General features: G+C 46.6%; 1 protein-coding gene across 3 annotated transcripts in view; it reads left to right on the plus strand.

Moving 5' to 3' along the window:
• Positions 1-19,070, plus strand: part of LOC139051984 (PR domain zinc finger protein 8) — a 111,555-nt gene that overhangs the window by 77,316 nt on the left and 15,169 nt on the right. The window contains exons 1-2 of one of the 3 annotated variants that reach the window (XM_070529053.1): positions 12,899-13,193; positions 14,965-15,183. In XM_070529053.1, coding sequence (XP_070385154.1) covers positions 15,019-15,183 — 165 coding nt within the window. In that variant the 5' untranslated portion in view covers positions 12,899-13,193; positions 14,965-15,018. Of the gene's footprint in view, positions 1-12,898; positions 13,194-14,604; positions 15,184-19,070 lie in introns of those variants that run through there. The other 2 variants (XM_070529052.1, XM_070529051.1) reach the window with 2 other exon arrangements.

Genomic DNA, 19,070 nt, shown 5'->3' on the forward strand with positions numbered 1-19,070 from the left:
ACATCCACAGGGATCATCAAATGGGAACTTACGTTGCTTTAAAAAAGTACCGGAATGAAGTACCTCTGAAGTTCAATCTGAAGATGTCTGTCACGATGTCAACTGGGATAGGGTTTGCACAAGAAAACAAAAATAGAATCAAACAAAAATGCACCATTGCTTGAAAAGTTTAGCGAAGTTCGATGAGCAATCTCTGTAATGTCCTGTTGAAGCAATAACTTTGCAAATACGGGGCCCAAATTGTTGAGAGCGAACCGGCGATGTGGACAACGCACATGTCTTTGATCGACTACGCAAATAACTGCCGGCAATGGCTTCAAGCTACTGCCGCCGGCGTTCACATTATGCAGGGCGCGTGGACGGGTTTTTTTTTTCTCTCCCCTCTTTGTGCAGCATCCTTTTTTTTTGGGGGGGGGGGGGTGGGGGGTGGGGGTGGGTGGTAGACAGGCACACTTACAGACTTAATGTTTTATGCAACCTGTAACTAGTTAAGCGGATGAACTTCTACGCCATTATTTTCGGAGCCGCATGCTGCTTATATTATAACTTGCCATCCTCTACCATGCTATAAGCAAACAGATTGCAATATTTTCCGTGAAATCACTACGAATTAATCCCTGCAAGGCCTCCACGACTGATATTTTTGTCTTACGATTGTTTCAAATGTCGAATCAAATGTGCTTTAACCTGCCTGTCCTTTTGGCTTTGCCATACACTTGGATGACAATAGTAAAGAGAAAGAGAGAAAGGCAAAGGAACGATAAGGAGGTTAACCAGAGATTACCTCTGATTGGCTACCCTGTACTGGGGAGGGGCAAAAGGATGCGATAGGTGAGAGAGAGAAAATGATTAAAGAAATTAAAAAAAAATTATGAAAACACACACACACTTACACACGAACTGTTTCTGTGGGCACTGTCACGCAGTTTGCGAAGGCGTTCCTAGTGTTACGCAGTGTCACCGTACAATACTACATCACACAGTGTACAGTCACAATTTGTCAGGATGTCCCGTGTCTTTTAAGTACCTCTGAAGCGCGTTCATAGCGGATCGCGCTGATGTTCGCGTAGGCCAGCTTCCAAGGATCTTGTTTTCTGTCTTCGGACGCTGACAACAATAAAACTTGTAAATAAACTAAAGACCTCGCAATGAGGGATGATGCGGAAAATCACAGGTGTATGGTTAAGAGACGGCAGTGTGAACTGGGGAGCAAACGAGCGTAGCTGATTAGGAGACTAGGAGAAAGAAGTGGGAGTTGGACTTGAGTCACGCGACACAAAACAGTGCATTAAATTGGAAGTCATGGGGAAGGGCATCAATTCTGCAATATACCATAAAAAATAATTATGATTCTAATGATTAGGATGTTGATACTGATGCGGATTGTGAGTTTCTTTTCATATCTTCTTTTTCTTTAGCTGAATGCTGTACGCCTCAAAAGAACTAGCACGCGGGCGTAGTTCGATAAAAAGCGTTGCCAAAGCTCGCTTCTCTACAATATAAGCCTTAGTAAGGAGAAACCTGGGTCGGTATTTTGTAGCGACGCCTTTTCCGATTCTATGCTTTTTCAGGCTTTTCGCGTTTGGCCAGTGGTCAGAGCGACGGTCTGCCCACAATATCAACGCGATCAGGCGGCCGTGTGTGGTGGATGATAAGAATAGCATAGAATAAGGCATAAGGCATCGCTACAAAATAGCGGCCCTGCTTTCGCATGTCCCAAAGTTGTGCAGGTAGCTCGACGTGGCCGTGAGGCTTGGCCTTCTGGTCCCGACGTGGGAGCGGCCCACTTAGTGGTTAATTATCACTACTTGCAGGACCAAATAAAGATTTCCATCCATCTACTGTATTGAATGTACGCCCGTGTAACCGCTGCCGAAAATGTCTCTGTGGTAATAGTGTGTGCCATGCGATCTGAAATTGCAGCATTCTGAAAGCTCGTGACCATTTCAGCGTCTGTTAGCTAGGCGTTGGGCCTTGCTACAAATGGGTTGCATCGGCGACATCGAAGCTGGAGCGAATGTTAGGGTGGTATGTTATGGAACGCATGAAGGATCTTCTCAGACACAGTGAAAGCCCTTCGGAAGATGCCAAAGATGAGCCGAAGGTAGTCGGACGTGCGTGGAAGATTATGTAAGCAGTGTGTTCAATGGGGCTGGTTGGTTCATCTTTATAATAAAACAGGAACAGCGCAACACAGGACGAGCGAGTAAACAGGACAATGCTCTGTCCTGTTTACTCGCCCGTCCTGTGTTGCGCTGTTCCTGTTTTTATTCTAAAGATTATGTAAAACGTCAGAAGGCAGCACTAACGTACAGCGTACGTAGTTTCTGAAAGCTGTCGCCTAAACTCGTCCATTCTAGCCCACAACAGCGGGAAGAATACACGGATTTCTTTTATTCTTGCACACTTTTTTCAAGCGTCATTAATGGTGCATTGTCGAATCAGAAACCTTTAGACGTTACTCTGTCCAATGTTTCAGCTTAACAGGAGCAAGTGGCACTCCACAGTGGCAGGACTACATACAAAGGAATATACACATTTACAGCATGAAGTGCCTCTTTCATAAAACTAGATATCATGTGTCGGACAAGGACGAATCGGCTTTCCAAGAGTAACGCTGAGAATCACTGCTGAACCGGCTATGCTGCGTGCCCTTATTACCTGCTTTTGCCTCCGAAAAACATCCGGAGACACCGTCTTTATCCCAGTCCGCATTGCGCAGATTGCTAACATCACACTAAACTGTCGCGGGCTGACTGCGCGATAGTTGAGCGGTTAGCGAGTTCAGCTTCCAATCGCTGGTTGTCGCTGTGGCTTGAGTGTGATCTCCTGTGGTGGCAGAGAGTGAAGTGCTAAACCTTTCTTTCTTTTTTTCGCTGTATAGTGAAGTTAACACTGCAGATTGAAGCGTCCTTACTTTCGTTCGAGGTTCCAGAGTAGTACTTTGTCAGCCGCAAGCACCGGACTTGACACAACGGAATAATATTTATTTAGTAAGCATTGAAATAAGATAAATTTGAAACAACATTTATTTTCGTTCGTAATCGTTCACACGCATATGCAGTTAGCCTGCACCTCGGCGCGGCACATGCAGTCACTACGATGGCCCGCCACAGTGCAAGCCATTACACCGTTACAGCCGCTGCAATGTGATCCAACGTTGCGCATGCGCAATGATTCTCCGATCCTACGACGCGGGATGGGCCGAAATGGTAGCTACATCAAAATCAGATAGTGGAAGCCATTGGTACGTGCAGTCCATCACAGGCTATCACCAATCCCGAGAAGGTGAGCAGCTGGTGAGGTGGTAGCATGTAGACGGCACGACAACGAAGGCGTGACTACGGCGACATAACGAAGCGGGCGAACAGATTTAACATTGTTTCGTGTTGTTAACTGCTCTCAAAATTGAAAGGTGTGTATATATGTACATAAAATTTAATCATGTGGAGGCATTCAAAAGAGACAGAAAACGCGTTTTTATATCAGGACACGAGTTTACTGGCATTTCTTCCACCGATTTAGGAGACGAATTCACAAACATTTTCAAACGTAAGTGCTCTTGTCACTGGCCCGTGACACGGGGTTGGCTGGAATTTGCTCGTACGAACGATTCTAGCGAAAAAGAGTTTTGCGAATGCGGGTGCTGAGCCATAACGCCGACACCTGAACCTTCAGCATGACCGCAGCCATCATATCCCCGAAACCGGGGAGCGAAGACACCGAGCAATCTTGTAATGATGTGCCGTACACCGAGTCGTCATCCCCAACCTTTATGATCCGTGTCAAAAGACCGAAGGGGGAAAACGACAGCACAGGAGCGTTCGTTATGGGCAGGAAAACTGGGCGGCTAATGCGATCGTTAAAAGCACCATAGCAGTTCCGTCGTTTATGGCGGCAAGTGCACGAAGGAACACCGCAAGCGTTGACACGCCAATGGACAAGTCGGAAAAAGGAATAAAGAAAGCGAAGGGTTTGGCGGCGCGAGAACCGCAGCGTCGTAAACGTCAGCCTCGCATCTACCGCCGCGGACACAACCAACGACACTACGACATTCATCACACGTTAGCTGCACGCACGCACGTACGCACGCGCACTCAAAGGCGGGCAGCACAGCGGCCCGCAGCGGCGCCTGTGTAGACGCGTCAACCAGGCACGGGTCGCCGAAGACGGCCGTTATTGTAGCGATACATGCGCCTGGGCCCGCCGTGACAGGCACGAGAAGCGAAGGGCCAGACCACCCTCGGCTCTCCACCCGTCGGGAGAAGGGCGAACGAGTGGGCGACGAGGCTTCTCACGAGTAGCGGGTGTTTATTGCGAGATGGAGCAGTCGTTCCCCCCCCCCCCCCCCCCCCTTCGCGCCTATCGAAGGAAAAGCGTCCGACGTCGGTTGGCCAACGTGGACGGGTGACTTTTACAAGAGGCTCGTCTGCGATCTGCGATAAGCCGATAGTTCTCGGCCAAGGAGAGAGAAAGAGTTGGCCGCATCACTCCCCGGAATTTCGCGCGCTAGTATATGTCTCTATATGGGATGGAGCAGGGCAAGCAATCGGGGGCAAGACAGCGTAACGAGATTAAGGAGAATGGCGAAGCCTAGTCGAGTTATGCTCGTCCACCGTGCGTGCACCGAGTGCAGTCGGCGAGAGAGACGCCAACGCGAAAGACCGGGCGACAGTTTCCTCGATTAGCGATATTGACGCTTCCCGAAAGCTCAGAGGGTTCTATATGGACAAGCGGCACGAACTTGGTGCGTTATTGAGTAGAGCTATAGCCCTCCGAGATATAATCGCGCAGTGTATCTCGAGGCGGAACTGCAGTTTTACTCTCGTATACAAGTGTATATATAGGAGCGCCAAAACGCTGGACTCTTCACGAAATCTGGCCGTCAAAGGAAAGAGATAGGGGCATCTGAAGCGGTTAAGCGTCACCTATGCGCCAACACACGAGTCAAGTGTTACCGCAATGCGGACTTGTTGGTATGTCATCTTTGAATACTAGGTGTAGCGCAATAAGCGAACACGGTAAAGAACATGAATATACAGACACGTCACTGAGTTCCGACAACGTTGAAAGTGAGCGCCGTGTCTCCGTTATATTCTGTGTCCTCTTCTTGGTCGCGGTGCACTAGTACTCCAACACGCGAGACACATGCATGCGCACCGAAGCTCAAACAACTGAATATCATTGCAAAAGAGATAAAGGAAGCTTCGCTATAAAAGCAAAAAAAAAAAAGGCGGGGGGGGGGCAACTCTTAGGGGACATCTTGCGCGCTGCCTAATTAAATTTAATATCTCACTCCTGAGTAGGTATAGCAGCCAACTGTCATAGATGACCTTTCGCTCGCCATGAGTCTTTATCGAACTTGTAAAAAATGCAAAACGGACACGGTCTGATCAACAGGGCTTGCCTGTTCATAACACTGAATACGATTAATATTTTCATTGCCTTTCTGCTCTTTGGTGGCTGCTCTCACCCATGTTTTTTTACAGTCACCCAGGAGGCGGGCGGACGCGGATAAATACTACCCCCCCCCCCCCCAAAAAAAAAAGGCATAGCGCATAAAGCCAAAGAGCCCTGCATTCATAACCACACAGCAGCGTTCGTTTGATAGTTTTCTTAAATCCCCCTTTGATAGAGGCAATAGCAGTGGCGATTACCTATGTCGAATGAGGGGTAGGGTGACAGTTGGTAATCGGTATCTCAAACTCAGGGACCGGCCTCAAAGACACATAGCTGAAACGGAAACTAATGCAGCGAAGTAGAAAGTAGACAAGGACGGAGAAGGAGGAACACGAAAGCTGCACTTCCTACTGAGTTTATCGAATTATCATTTTATTGAGTATATTTAAGAGCTATATAGTGCTGGTTTTTCGGCACATTCAGCGTAGATTATTCCTCTATAGCACTTGATAGTAACGGCACTACAAAAGGCGAGACAGAGCTACAGCGGCGTGGTCGAGTAATACAAGCTTCCTACGAATATCCCAATCCTGAGGATAATGCCGAAGTATTTCCATTTCCTTGCATAATACATTAAAGTAATACATTAAACGTAGAGCGGACACTCCCGTAGGCGCCGGCGGCCGACTTCGTCTCTCAGCGCACCTAGCGGAATTGGCGAAACGCACCAGCCTCCAAGATGGTCGCCGCATGCCGCTAAATCTCGAAGGCCATCATTTGATTTTCTTTTCCATTTTTTTTTGTGACCAATAACGTTGCATAAATCCAGTGATTTAATGGAGGCGCTTGTGCCGCTGCTCTTTATACGTTGCGACGACGTCATCGCGCGAAGGTGTTTCACTATATATTAGTTTTATTTAAATTCATATTCATTATGTTTCAAGCTGTAACTTAGCTCAACAATCAGGCCAAGTGTTAGTGAGGAAGTAGAACTCTACCGTTTGTGGTATTGAACTTCTAATAACTCGCATCAAAAGGAGTACAGCAAATAAATGTGCAATGTTCCTTCAATATCAATCAGCTTGCTGTACAGCCAAGAACACGAAAATAGCAGATAGTTTATTGCAGCAAGATTGCGAGAACAGTGGCAGACACATGAAAAAGGGAAGATACTGCGAAATACGAGTAATAGAGAATAGTCAGAAATTAATGGCATGGTGGCAATAACTTTACACACGCATAATAGCACGCACAAGGCGTGTTGCAGCTATACAGGTAATGAAAAAAAAAAAGACTACACAGACACGCCAGGAATTAATTTACTCAAAATGGGATTGCTTTAGAAGTAATAAATATGGCTCTTTTTCTTGTACTTCTGCGAATGAGGGTGAATTAAGGTAGCAAAATTATGTGAATGGTTGCGTGCCAAAATAAAATGGTTACAAAAATTATCGGGCACGACCAACATCCTCATCTCGAATGAGTAATCCAGTGCGTTCCTCATTAAACAGCTGCAAGATATTGGCATCTCAGTCAATTAAGCACTTCGACTGTGTTCGGGGTCTTCACCTGCTGTCTTCGAAGCGTTGCAATCGTCTTCTGATACTTGGAAATTTGCCCTTGAATATGCATGATGTCCTTTGGCTGTAGAGTGCATTTTGAGGAATGAATAGTGGAGATTCCTGCAATACGTAGAACAACAAGCAGAAGGTAAGCAATACTGGAGCCTTCAAAGCTTTACAATGGAGATGCTGTGTTCTTTCGTGTAATGCATATTTTTCTGATCTAAGGTCAAGGAAGCACTATTATTTACGCTAATAAAAAAAAATGGCTGTGGCTTAGGTAAGGTTAAGCCCAGGATGCGGAGCATACTAGCCTTTATTTTAGTTGTTGAACCACTGTTTAGCCTGGTGAACTGCTGTTGCTTGGCTATATTTGGTTCGGCTAGACGAAGAAACAACTCATGCGTTACTCTGCTTCGCCTTGGACGCCCCGCATTGGACGCGGTGAGCGTCGAGCAACGCAGCGTTCGGCGCGGCAACGAAATGTGCGCCTGAGCAAGCGACGCACGCCTGAGCCTTAGCAACAGCTCGTTTCTAAGGCAACACCGCATTCACTAGAGGCGCTTTTGTACCGCTTTGAAGCATCGTACTCGTGGCTCAGTGGTAGCGTCTCCGTCTCACACTCCGGAGACCCTGGTTCGATTCCCACCCAGCCCATCTTGCAAGAGTTGAGCCAAAGCCACTTCTCCTCTGTCGTGACGTCACGGCGTCACGTGGTATTCAAGGCGACACCGCCGCGCCTGAGGAGCTGGGTTGAGCTCTCGTAATATGCTTCGCATAAAATAAGACACTTTCTACGGTAAGGACTTCATACACAATTGAAACATGAGAACACGTACCTTCAGCCCAATGCAAAACAGATAACAACGCTAGAGCGCACGTAGCCCGCTACAGAGGTTGAGAGGGAGCGCGTTATTGTCATATACAAATATTGCAGGTGTACCGCTTTAGAAATGGCTAAATTTCTTTTGCAAAAGTAGAGCACCATGCTTTTACCATTTTATTTTCTAACTTCGTCATTGTATCGAACGTGCCTCGCAGCTCGGACGCTGCCACATCGCTGTTATCGCTTGCATCACCACGAACTGCTGCGCAAGAAAAAAGAAAAAGAATGCGAAATGAAATTCAGCGTTGCTAATGGGCAGCAGCTATTTATGGCTTCAAGGCCACCGTCACTCGTTAATGCGGCTAACAGTGACATAACGAAATGCGTAGAGAATAAGCCTTTCACAACGTGCGAAAGAACTTCCTGTGGCTTTACCAGGAAAGACGACTAAGCAGTAGTGCCATACGCTGGCAGAAGAACCTTGGCACATACCCACAGTATGGCCAATCCCCCACTGTGGGAGTGTGCCACGGCCACTCAGGACAACAACACCAGCAACAACAACAACCTAACAACCAAATTCGGTCGCATTTTACAGAACCGCGAGCCCGGCGACGGTACCTGACTAGGCTTCGCACGTGTTGGGTCGTGCGGCCTGCCAAGCTGCTATAGCCGCAGCCGCAACCACAGCCGCATTTTTATTGATGTGCTCTGCCACCTAGCGGAATCGGCGAAGCTCCATAGCTCGGCCGCGAAACGGCTCGAGTGTCCGCTCTTGTAGTTTACTGTGTTACTCTATGCTAGCACAGCAAAAGATGAAAGCCAACGCCGAGCGCAGCGGGGGGATGAAAGACGCGAGGAGGAAAGCGGAGAGGAGGGTGCAGCGCAACCAGGAGACGTAAAGCGGAGACGGTATGGCAAAAAAAAAAAAGAAAGGTGAGGGAAAGCAAAGTGGCGGCAGGACCAGGCATGCGGCCAGCACAGAAACCATAAAATAAAGAACAGCAGAAACAAAGCGCTGGCGTGGGCTTCCGGCCCACCGCGCATGTTTAACCTACGCCGCCGTCGCTAAAGAATGCGTTCCGCGCGCGCCAGGCGTTCCTGTGTTCACGCTTTCTTGTGCTTTCTTTCTCAACAATGAGAGACGCAGCCGGTGGAAGTGCTTCGTCGGCCGCTGCTGCCAAACGAGCTGCCCGAGCAGAGGCTCAGCGCCGCCGCCGAGAGGGTCGTGTGGTTCAGCCTGAAATTCTTTGGCACAATATATCGCGAATTCAGAACACCTGGGCAGCTGCGCTCGAAATTCGCGTGAGAGAGTATAGTAATCGTTGAATTTTTTTCCCCACTGCGGTCCATACGCTCACATTCGCGTCGACGACGAACAGCAGACACAAGATCCAAGCTTGCAGTCCTTCGTGCCCACACATTTCTAAGGTGTGACGCTGACACCGCGACGTAGCACTTTCGCCCTCTTAATGCTTGCTTCTCATCCAAGTGCGGACGCTTTTTTTTTTCTTTCGCCATTCTTCTGTTCCCTACTTTCGCACCTTTTTCACGAAGATTCCGTATTCTCACAATTCCAAACCGCGCTTTCGTCGTGATACTTTCTGCTGTCTTCTATACAGATGAGAACGAAAAAAAAAATGCTTAGCACACTATTAAGGTTTTTTTAAAGGCGACCTACGACGCGATCTATTTCGGCGGAGGAACTCGCGACGATGTACCCTCGCACAGTTCACTTATCAGTTTTTTTTTTCTTTTCCGCCGTTTGTTCGCGTGTCAGTGTGCTTTCTTTTTCTTTTATCGGTCCCTTTTATTTCACCATTTCGCTTTGTCGATATCGACCTCTGATAAAGCAGCAGAGTATGGCCCGGGATGAGACCTGTCCAGTCATGTGTCCCCGTTCACCGCTCAAGCACGAGGGGAAAGAAAAAAGGAAAGAGACAAAGAAAATCGCTCCCACACAGGACCAGGGATCGTGACTTACCTGATATACGGGACCATGATCGTCTATTCTGAGAATTGTCGGGTTCTTTTATTAGTTTTAATTTATTCCCTGTTAACTGGACGGTTTTTCTCTTTTCTATTCTCCTTTGTGCGTTTGTGTGTCTAGTGTGTCTCCTTCATGTTACCGTTATACTTTTCTCAGGACAGTAGAGAAATTAGCACGCTTTTCACATCCTCAGAAATGCGGCACTTGGCTCATTTTGCTCAACGCTCCCGCCCTCTGTCTTTTTCACTTTGTAGACGAAGGAAAAAAAGAAGCGGGGTAGCTGGTGGAGAGGCGGATCTCCAATAGCAAAATTAACCAATTAAAATAGAAGAGAGAACAAAAAAAAGAAGGAAGTTGCGCATTTAGTCTACGAAGTTATATAGTCGTCCTGATCGCGGAGAAAAACGAGCCGCGGGGAAGGAAGGAATTTTAGAGTGGCAATAGATTAAAAAAAAAAGGTGTCCCGAGCAGTGGCGAGACGGCGCGCGTTGAAAGAGAATAGCGTGATGATAAATACGTCTCCTTTGTCGTGTCGCTGTGCACGCCGGGAGTCTATCAGGAGCAGGACGCGCCACGAGAGGAAAAAAATAATAATAGAAGGAATCGAAATAAAAAAAAAATACGTCTACAGGAACTATACACCAATGGCTCGGGTTATCAACGAAAAAAAGAAAAAAAAAGCCGCAAGAATGAGAGGTCGTCATTGTGAGACCTACTCCTGTTAATTTTTCTTTTTCTGGGCTTCCCGGGATCATTTCGCCACTTGTTGTAGTCTTCTTTGTTTTTCTTTCTTTTTTTAAATGTAATCGGTAGCATAGGCATCGGACAAAAAAAGAAAGATGGGTGTAAGGCCAACCGGCTTTCGGAGATCACGATCCATAAGCGAAAATGGCGCTTTCCCGTCTTCTTGGCCGTCACGCTTCTATTTGCGTATGCCTTCGATTCCGCTCCTCTCCTCTTGCCTCTTCTCGTGCTTTCTCGCCCCCTCGGCATTGCGATGCCTTTTTCATTACCCGCCTACGCGTACGTGTGGGCGTTCGAACATACTATCTGAGCACGCTGCCTTCTTCCCTCTATTATACGGTGTCACATCTCCCCGATCGTGGATTCTGGATCGCGAACATTTTTTCCCCTTGGTCCGTGGACGTCCTCCTCTACATCTCCTTTGCTTTATATTGCTTCGGTCGTTGTATCCTTTTACTTATCTTGGCCGCGCGCACTTGGTGATTCTGACTAACCCCCCTGTCCTCCCGCTGTCCCTCGTTCTCTCGTATCGCGATATGGCGCGCGACCCCGCCATTATCTGCAGCCTCGCTCTCCTATCGATTACATTAGTTGTGCATGTGGAAAGAGAAAGGTAAAAGAAAATATCATAACAAAATGTGGTCGGGAATATACGAGTGCTGCGGAAAAAAGCAGCTTCCGCTGGTGAAATACCTTGCGGTGCCTAAAAGCTGCGCATGGCGCTCATTCAACGTGAATACTGTTTCCTCTTTTTTTTTTTCTGTTTTTGTCAGTTCTTTATTTAGTTATTTATTTATTTCTCCTTCTCTTCGTTTTACTCGACTTCAACTTTGCCGCGGCTAACGGTCCTTTGTGTGCGGCAAAGAGCGCCGGAAAAATACAATACACCTGTGAGCTTCGAGGCAATCGCTCAAAATTCTAATTTTTATATCAAGTCTGCCGAAGAGCCTCGAAAGCCGCGAACAAAGCAGAAAGTATCCTTCGTCCTAGTTGCAGATTTATAACCTTCAGTTTCGATTTTTACGTGTTTCGAAGAAAACTTGTAACGCGAGTTAGCTTTAGTTAAGAGGGCTACCGTCATTGCACATTGCACATCGTCAATCTCCGACACAAATCCGGAGCCTTAACCATGCCTTAACATAATGATGCCTTAACAGACCTCAACATTGAGTTCTAGACATATTTCTAAATTATGCTAAACTATTTCCAAGGCGAGATTTGATTAATATCTTACACGACCAACCTACACCAGCTAACGACTGACAATATAATAGCTACTGACGCTTCTGTATGCAATGAGAAGGCAGGAGTGGGGATCTTCTCTGAATCTCTTCAATGGTCTTACTCCCTTCGCCTTCCCAATGTCACACCCATATTTCAGGTAGAATTATTAGCAATTATATTGGCATTATGAAAACTCCCCCAAAATGACCCAGTAGCTGTTATTTTGACCGACTCGTTATCTGTATGTACAGCACTAACTGCATCTTTAAATTCAAGAATTCAAAGAACGTTTCGTTCGGTGATAGTTCCGTACTCAAGGAAAGCATGTTTGTTTTGGGTACCTGGACATCATGGGTTGCACTTGAATGAAATGGCAGATTCACTCGCACGAGCATCCCTCAACGGCCTTGTCATATCTGTTTTGCCTACATCAGCTTATGTCACCGCGGCTAAGTACAGAAATTTCGCTATACCTAAAAAATCTGCAATGTCCATGCTAACACCGTCTTCTGATTTCCACCATCTCGGCCCCCATGGAATAATAATTGGTGTCCTTCAAGGCAATTCGAAGTTTCTTTTACAAAATTAAGATCTATAGCTCCTCTAAATTTTTATTACACTGGTCTGGCCTCGCTATTTCCCCTCTATGTTCTTTTTGCAGTGCACCTGAAACTATCGAACATTATTTTCTCACGTGCCGCCGCTTTCTAAGACAAAGAAAATTGTTAGAATACTTATTTGCCAAACTTGGGCTATCGCTAACCTCGCCAACCAATTCTTTCTTTTGGGGCGACTACACTGGGATCCAGCCACAGGGATGCTTTTCTTGCAGTTTACAATTTTAGTAGAGAGATAAAAAGAGTACCTTGCAGAATTTCGAAAATTATCAATAATTTCTATTATTTAACTTTCCTACGTTAATTATTTTATCAAAATTCTTAACAATATTTTCGTTACACTTCTAACTTACACTTCTATCGTCCCACGCTCCACTGTTCAAATCTAGTTTCGCTTTGCTTCTAAGCATACGGAACACCGCCTGCTTCTTGGCCAATCACCCATAGTGGGTGTGGGCCACTGTTGAGGATACAAGACAAGACAAGAAGCGAGGTAGGAAATGGCAGAACACCGCTAGAGGAGAAGAAAGAAGAAGTCGGCTAGAACGCTGGGCGAAGAAGGCGCTGTACGAAGGACGTCGAGACTAAATAGTTGAGCAGGAGGAGGACACCGGTGGCTCTGCACCAGTCGGGTTCGATACTCCACGCCCGCGGCTGTGCACCATGGTCGCCAGCAAAGGCTCGGTCCGAGGACCACGGCCCCGTCCTATGCTACGGGGACAACCTCGCCCTCACCGACGAGAACGCTCGACAAGCCAGGCCAGACAGCCCTCAGCAGAGGTGCCAGTAGTCCGCCGAGCAATGCGACCGAACTACACCGACTCAGGCGTGTAAGCGCCACACTGCACGTGACTTATTAGCACGTTGTGAGAACTTGTGAAATGGTTTAGGAACTCGGGAAGGATATCAGTGGGAAGAAGAGAGGTCAAACTCAGTGTAACCATTGTTGCGGATGTACATAAATTTGACGGGGACTTATCGGTGTAATGCATTATAAATGTGTTTGGTGTATCGGCCCAGATTCACCTCTCGTGAACCGGTAACCGTGACAAATGTCGAATCTGAATCTCATGGGTCAAGTCCAACCGCTATCTTTACATGCATCAGCATATACTCCGGAGTAATCACGCTTGCTCGCCTACATTCGCAATCTCATTAGACACGACACTTTCGCTATCAGATTGGCGACAACGTTCAAGAAATTTTGAATACAATAGACGCGTCATGCACCGCCGAGTGATAACCTCACAACGGGTATTATCCGGTGGGAAAGGGTCAACGGCAAAATAATAATAATAATAATAATAATGAAACGGTGTGCGCACGACAATATTACGGTAAATTACGTTCACAATGTTTCGCTTGGAAAATTAAAGTGCTGGTTTCCAGGAAAAGTTAAAGCCTTGACTGAGAATTTGTTAGCAGGGCAGAGTTTCTTACTTTATTTCTTTTTTTTTAATGCTTGCTCATTTTGCGAGCCGGCGTTACATACGTACAAGCTACGTATTTACGTACGTAGAAGCTACGTGATCCGTGTCTTCGGGTTATGTGTATTATATTTACTAATTATTTTTTCGAGTAGAACTTTGTTTCCGAACATTGATCATTTGCATCCCCGAAGATGTAAGATGAAATCGCGGACGACACTATAAGGAGAATCAAAATTCAAACGAGGATCAAAATATAGCGTCAGTATGTTAGTCCGTTACGTTCGATGGCAGCTACAGTCAGAAGTTGCCTTTTGTATATTTACCACCGTGAGGTGAAAAAATAAAAACGCATCAACGGTCCCTATGTATGGGGAACCAGCGCTGGCCAGGAGGCGCTACGACATTTTTCATGCGTTACTAAAATATGCTGAAACCGTCCGATAGGGAGGCTACGAAGATGGCACGACATATTTAGCGATAAGAAACGTGCGCCTGTATCAATGTTTGTCTAGCCCGATGCGGCCAGCCAAGTTCTGTCCATGGCCATGCGCGCTGCGTAGAGCGCATGCGCTGCTACGTCCTAGCACGTCGGTTCCCTGCCGTTTGAGGAGCCGTGAAAAGTGTGACTCAAGACAATCGGTGAATTTGCTGACACGAAATCACTGCGTGTGCTACTGGAAACTGTGTCTACCGCTCGTTAGGCTGTGTGTTACGGCGCTGCTGTCGGCACGCGAAGCTTCAGCGCTGGTTGCCCATAGCGCACAAGACGTGGGGCGATCACCTCCTTGCCACTGCCTAAAGTTTGAAGATAAGGGTTTATCATACGACGGCCCTATAACACAGTCTCCGCAGCAGTCGACCGCGGTCATGCCAGCGTTCGCGCGTGACCCCCGGCCTATACCCAAGTCCGATGAACGTGCAGCGATTCCATCATCGGTCGTACCTTGTCATACCGCTGAAGCTATGCGGCGTCAATTCGGGCGAGGAGTATCGTTATGTTCCCCTTGTCGGCAAAAAAAGTCGCCTTCCGCTGATATCCACTCGTCGCCCCCGCCGTGGGATGGAGGAATGGCACGCACACCGTTGGCGACTTCCCCCCCCCCCCCCCTTTCCCCACCCCTTTACGCGGGGGAGCGGCCCACACGTGACAGCGCCCCGTCGGCGTGCGCAGGCCGTCCGCGACCAGCGGGTGGGCGCCGTGGGAGGCGGCAGGCGCGTGCCGGCCATGGCCGCCGACCGCCGCCTGTCGCTGGTGGCCGCCGAGCCGCTCAGCCCCGGAGACTCCCTGGGACCCGTGCCGCCGCTGGGCCTGGCCGGGGTGGACCCGCTGGCGGCGCTCGCGTGGCGCTGCCTCGACGAAGCGCCGGCGCCGGCCAACGCCGCTGTCAAGGTACGTGGTGCGTACGTGTGTGTATACGACCTGAAAGTGGGCTCTAGGCGGCAAAGAATCGCGGTGAACGTTTTGACAATGACAATTATGTTTATTTTGCATCAGTACATGACGCGAGGAGCATGCAGAAAAAGCTGCCACATGGACAGCTTGACGAAGCCGCAGGCCCCCGCATTGGCGTTTGCGCGGCATTAGCGTGCACAAAGGTAGAACATCATTGTTTAGATATGTCCTTTACACAATAGTGAGCATCGCGAACCATGCGAAGCAAATGAAGAAAAAGAGATGTGCTCTAACAGGTCATAGTAAAAATCATCTCTAACCAATAAGGATAAAAAACAATGATAGGCACAATGGTATCACAACTGTTCAAAAAGAAGAAACACAAGGGTGAGAAAGGCATAATCATAACGCAAGGTGTAACAATAACATTTCTCATACAAACTAAACAAATGAAAAAAACAAAGGATATAAGCTATACAATGCGACTAGTTGTTTTCGATAAGGAAAAATTTGCGAACGCCAGGGAATAATCTATTGCAGGCAGAAATAACTATACAGAGCTTTAAGAGTGGTATTTTCCCATCCAGTGGTTTCATTGTGTAATTTATTCAGTAACCTTGGCAGGTTGTTACGAATAGTTTGTTGTCCGTATGTTGTTCTGACGGTTCCTACTTTCCAAAACTCTCTGGACCTTGTCGCATATGCTGTAATGTTGATTTTTAAATCCGCTAGTGTTCTTAGAAAGCTGCCTCCATTTTTTATTTCTTGTTTGTACGCTCTACAGAGTCGATAATCGTACATACTGGTAATTGGCATTACATTGTATTTTATAAAAAATTCACGTGTATGAACATATTTTGGAACATTTTCTACGACTCGTAGGAATTTTTTTTGCAGTACATGAAGTTTTTCCAAATTTCCCTGTGTGGTAGTAGCCCAAACTAAGTGACAGTAGTTTAGACTAGAAAGAAACAGTGTGTTGAAAATCAGCATCATTATTTTTGTTGGCAGTATATGACGGTTACGGTAAACAAGCCCGATTACTTGAGATAATTACGACGCAAAAATAATAAAAAAAACACGAAGAATACAAGCGGCGACTTCGACATGGTGCACGTGTGTGTTGCCTTCTTGCCTAATTTGTAAAAAAAAAAGAAAAGAAAAGAAAAAAATAATCGAGCTCCTCCGATTCTCCACATTCTTATCACTCGTTGCATAGCGAGGGTCTCTTGCAGCCTTGCTGCCTTGAGGTAGCAAAACGAAGCTTTATTTGCGAGTTGCCTGCTCCTAAGTTCACGTACTACGAGACGTCTGCGGTTGAAAGACGTTCTACATCGGCTGACCATGGCCTTCAGTGGTGCTGTTACCAGTATGCCGTGGTACTGACACCCGGAAAAGGGGACGGAGGGAAGGCAGTAACTATAGCTGAATGGTGTAGCATCGTACGCGGAATGTCGGAGATGTGGGCTCTGCTCCCACAGGCGGCAAGTTGTCTTTTCGTGCACTTTCATCTCTCTCTTTCCTTATTGTTTCTACACTTCAATTTCTTCAGAAATCTACTTGGGCACGCCCGCTCTGGCTCATGAGCGTACCCGCATGGGCAATCGAATACAAGATTATAGACGATTTAATTTTTCCTGTTTATGGGCTGTTATACGCGACATTCGTATATTTTTGTATTCGATGAAGTCAAGTTAACATCATCGTAGTACACAGAACGGGCCTAAGCATTTTCATCATATATATAGATCGATCGTATAATCACGCATTGGTTCTTCTTATAGTTACAAGATGGCTGCGTTAGCAAACCGTGATGGAGGCCGCTCGCACGCTTCTATTACAAAAGAAAGAAAGAAAAAAGAAACTCCTGTAGTTCATTTGTGTCGAGACGCTGTTCACAATTCTCGCTGGTCAAAGCGCGTCAGAGTAGCGCGCGCGGGGAAGCAGAACTAAAGCGATGTTTCTTTTTTTCTCTTCTTTTGTTTTGTGTTTCTGGGGGCTGAGTTCAGTTTGACAGACTATAACAGCCGCGATGACTCGGTGACTCTGGCACGGAACTGAGTGGCACGGAACTGCCGCGTTCCTGTGCACGTTAACGAAGTGGTGATTGAAATTAATCCCGAGCCCCACACTATAGAGCGTTCCTCATAACCAGATCGTGATTTTGGCACGTAAAACTCCAGAATTTAATTAATTTCATTTTAAATATAAATTAAACCTACACCACGTGGAGCCTATGGGTGGAGCTCCCACAGTAAGCTTAGCGCAAATTTAACCCGTTGTCTCTAATTACCTATGCAGTTTTCCCTGTGCTTTTCTAAGCTTCCTTTGTCTGTTGGCATGATCATGGTTGTCACAAAAAAAAAAGAACCGAACTCCTTTTTTTTCTTTTGTTCTTTTTAACGTATGATATACGAATCTCCAATGATATGGTACAAGTGGTGCCACTCCCTAAAGAATTTTAGCCTATTAGTATATACGTGCTACCGTAGCAACATAATTTCTAAGACGCCCCTGAATGTTGTTCACATATACTGGTAGAGGCTGCAAATGCAAATACTAAAGGGTGCATTGTGAGGCTGCGCAGATATTCAGCTTTTTCTGAGATGTCGCGCTCTGTAAAATTTTGTGGTTGACTGTACATCGCCGAGCAAAAAAAAAAAAAATCATTTAGCTTCGAATTCCATTTCGTACAATGTGCACTAAAATGACTTTAGACCTAAGGTGTATGAACGAGTATGCGAAGAAAGCAGGAAGAAGGTTAAGTAGGTTAACCATGACGCACGTCCGGTTTGCTACCCTGCGCAAAGGAAGGAGGGCAGACAAAGGGGCACTGGGTTGCGACGAGAACCTTGAGGCACACATCGCGATTATAAACGGTTGCAGAGGCCCGTCAGATTGAGAAATTGCAGCTTGGTTTATGTGAACTTGACGCGCTTGGGTCGAGTAAGAAGGCGAGATCACCCACACCGACTCCGGCGACCTCGTTGTAACTTGTCAAATGGAGGCCAGTTTACAGAACTCACATCGACGTTTACTCGGCTTGACACGCTAACGTTTACATGAAACCGACGGTCGATTCTCGGCCCAACAAGGCAAATTAACCAAATTTTATTGGGTTCATGTAAGCGTAGCCTGCGACAACGCTCTCGTTCACAATAATGTTCATGGGCCGTGCCAATTTAACACTGTCCAGACACAGCGGTTGCTTGACGCCGTAACGGGAGGAAACATCATCAGCGGTGGTAAACGATTTTGAACATCCGCGAAAGTATTTACACTGCAGACTATCCCGCGTGTAAGACTATGTATTCCTCATGTATTTCTGCACGTAAGGCTATTCCCGTCATAAGTGCCCCGGCCGCTGAGTTATTGCTCCTCCACGTCGGTACATAATACATTTTAATCCGTAAGCGTGTAATAACTGAGTGCACTGTCAACTTACTGCCGAAATAGAAAGCGATGATTACGTTACTGCAAGAACGCATTTGAATCGGTGTGCTCTCTTGGTTGGGCATGGTTTATTGGCTGAAAAAGTGGTAGGCACTAATTAAAGTAGGCATCAGCACGGCTACGTGAAAACTTTGTTAGACAACGTGCGGTAATTGAGGTGATAATGAAACAACACAAAGAAAGGGCAGTTAAGATAAATAATATTTAAAGGCGGTATTCTCACTATGTTAATGATGCGGTGACTACCAAATAACTACACTGCGTTTCCGTTGTTGGTGTCCGTGGTGAAAGTTCCTGCGTGGTGGCAACTCGGGTTATCTTGCTTTCTCCTAATTTCTATTTCTTTATTTATAGTGTATTTGAAATTCTGAGACAGCCGGCCCTAAATAAGCCTACCGTCCATTCTCTTTGATATAAAATTAAAAAAAAAT

Source organism: Dermacentor albipictus, unplaced genomic scaffold, assembly GCF_038994185.2.
Source record: "Dermacentor albipictus isolate Rhodes 1998 colony unplaced genomic scaffold, USDA_Dalb.pri_finalv2 scaffold_17, whole genome shotgun sequence".
NCBI classification, from domain to species: domain Eukaryota; kingdom Metazoa; phylum Arthropoda; class Arachnida; order Ixodida; family Ixodidae; genus Dermacentor; species Dermacentor albipictus.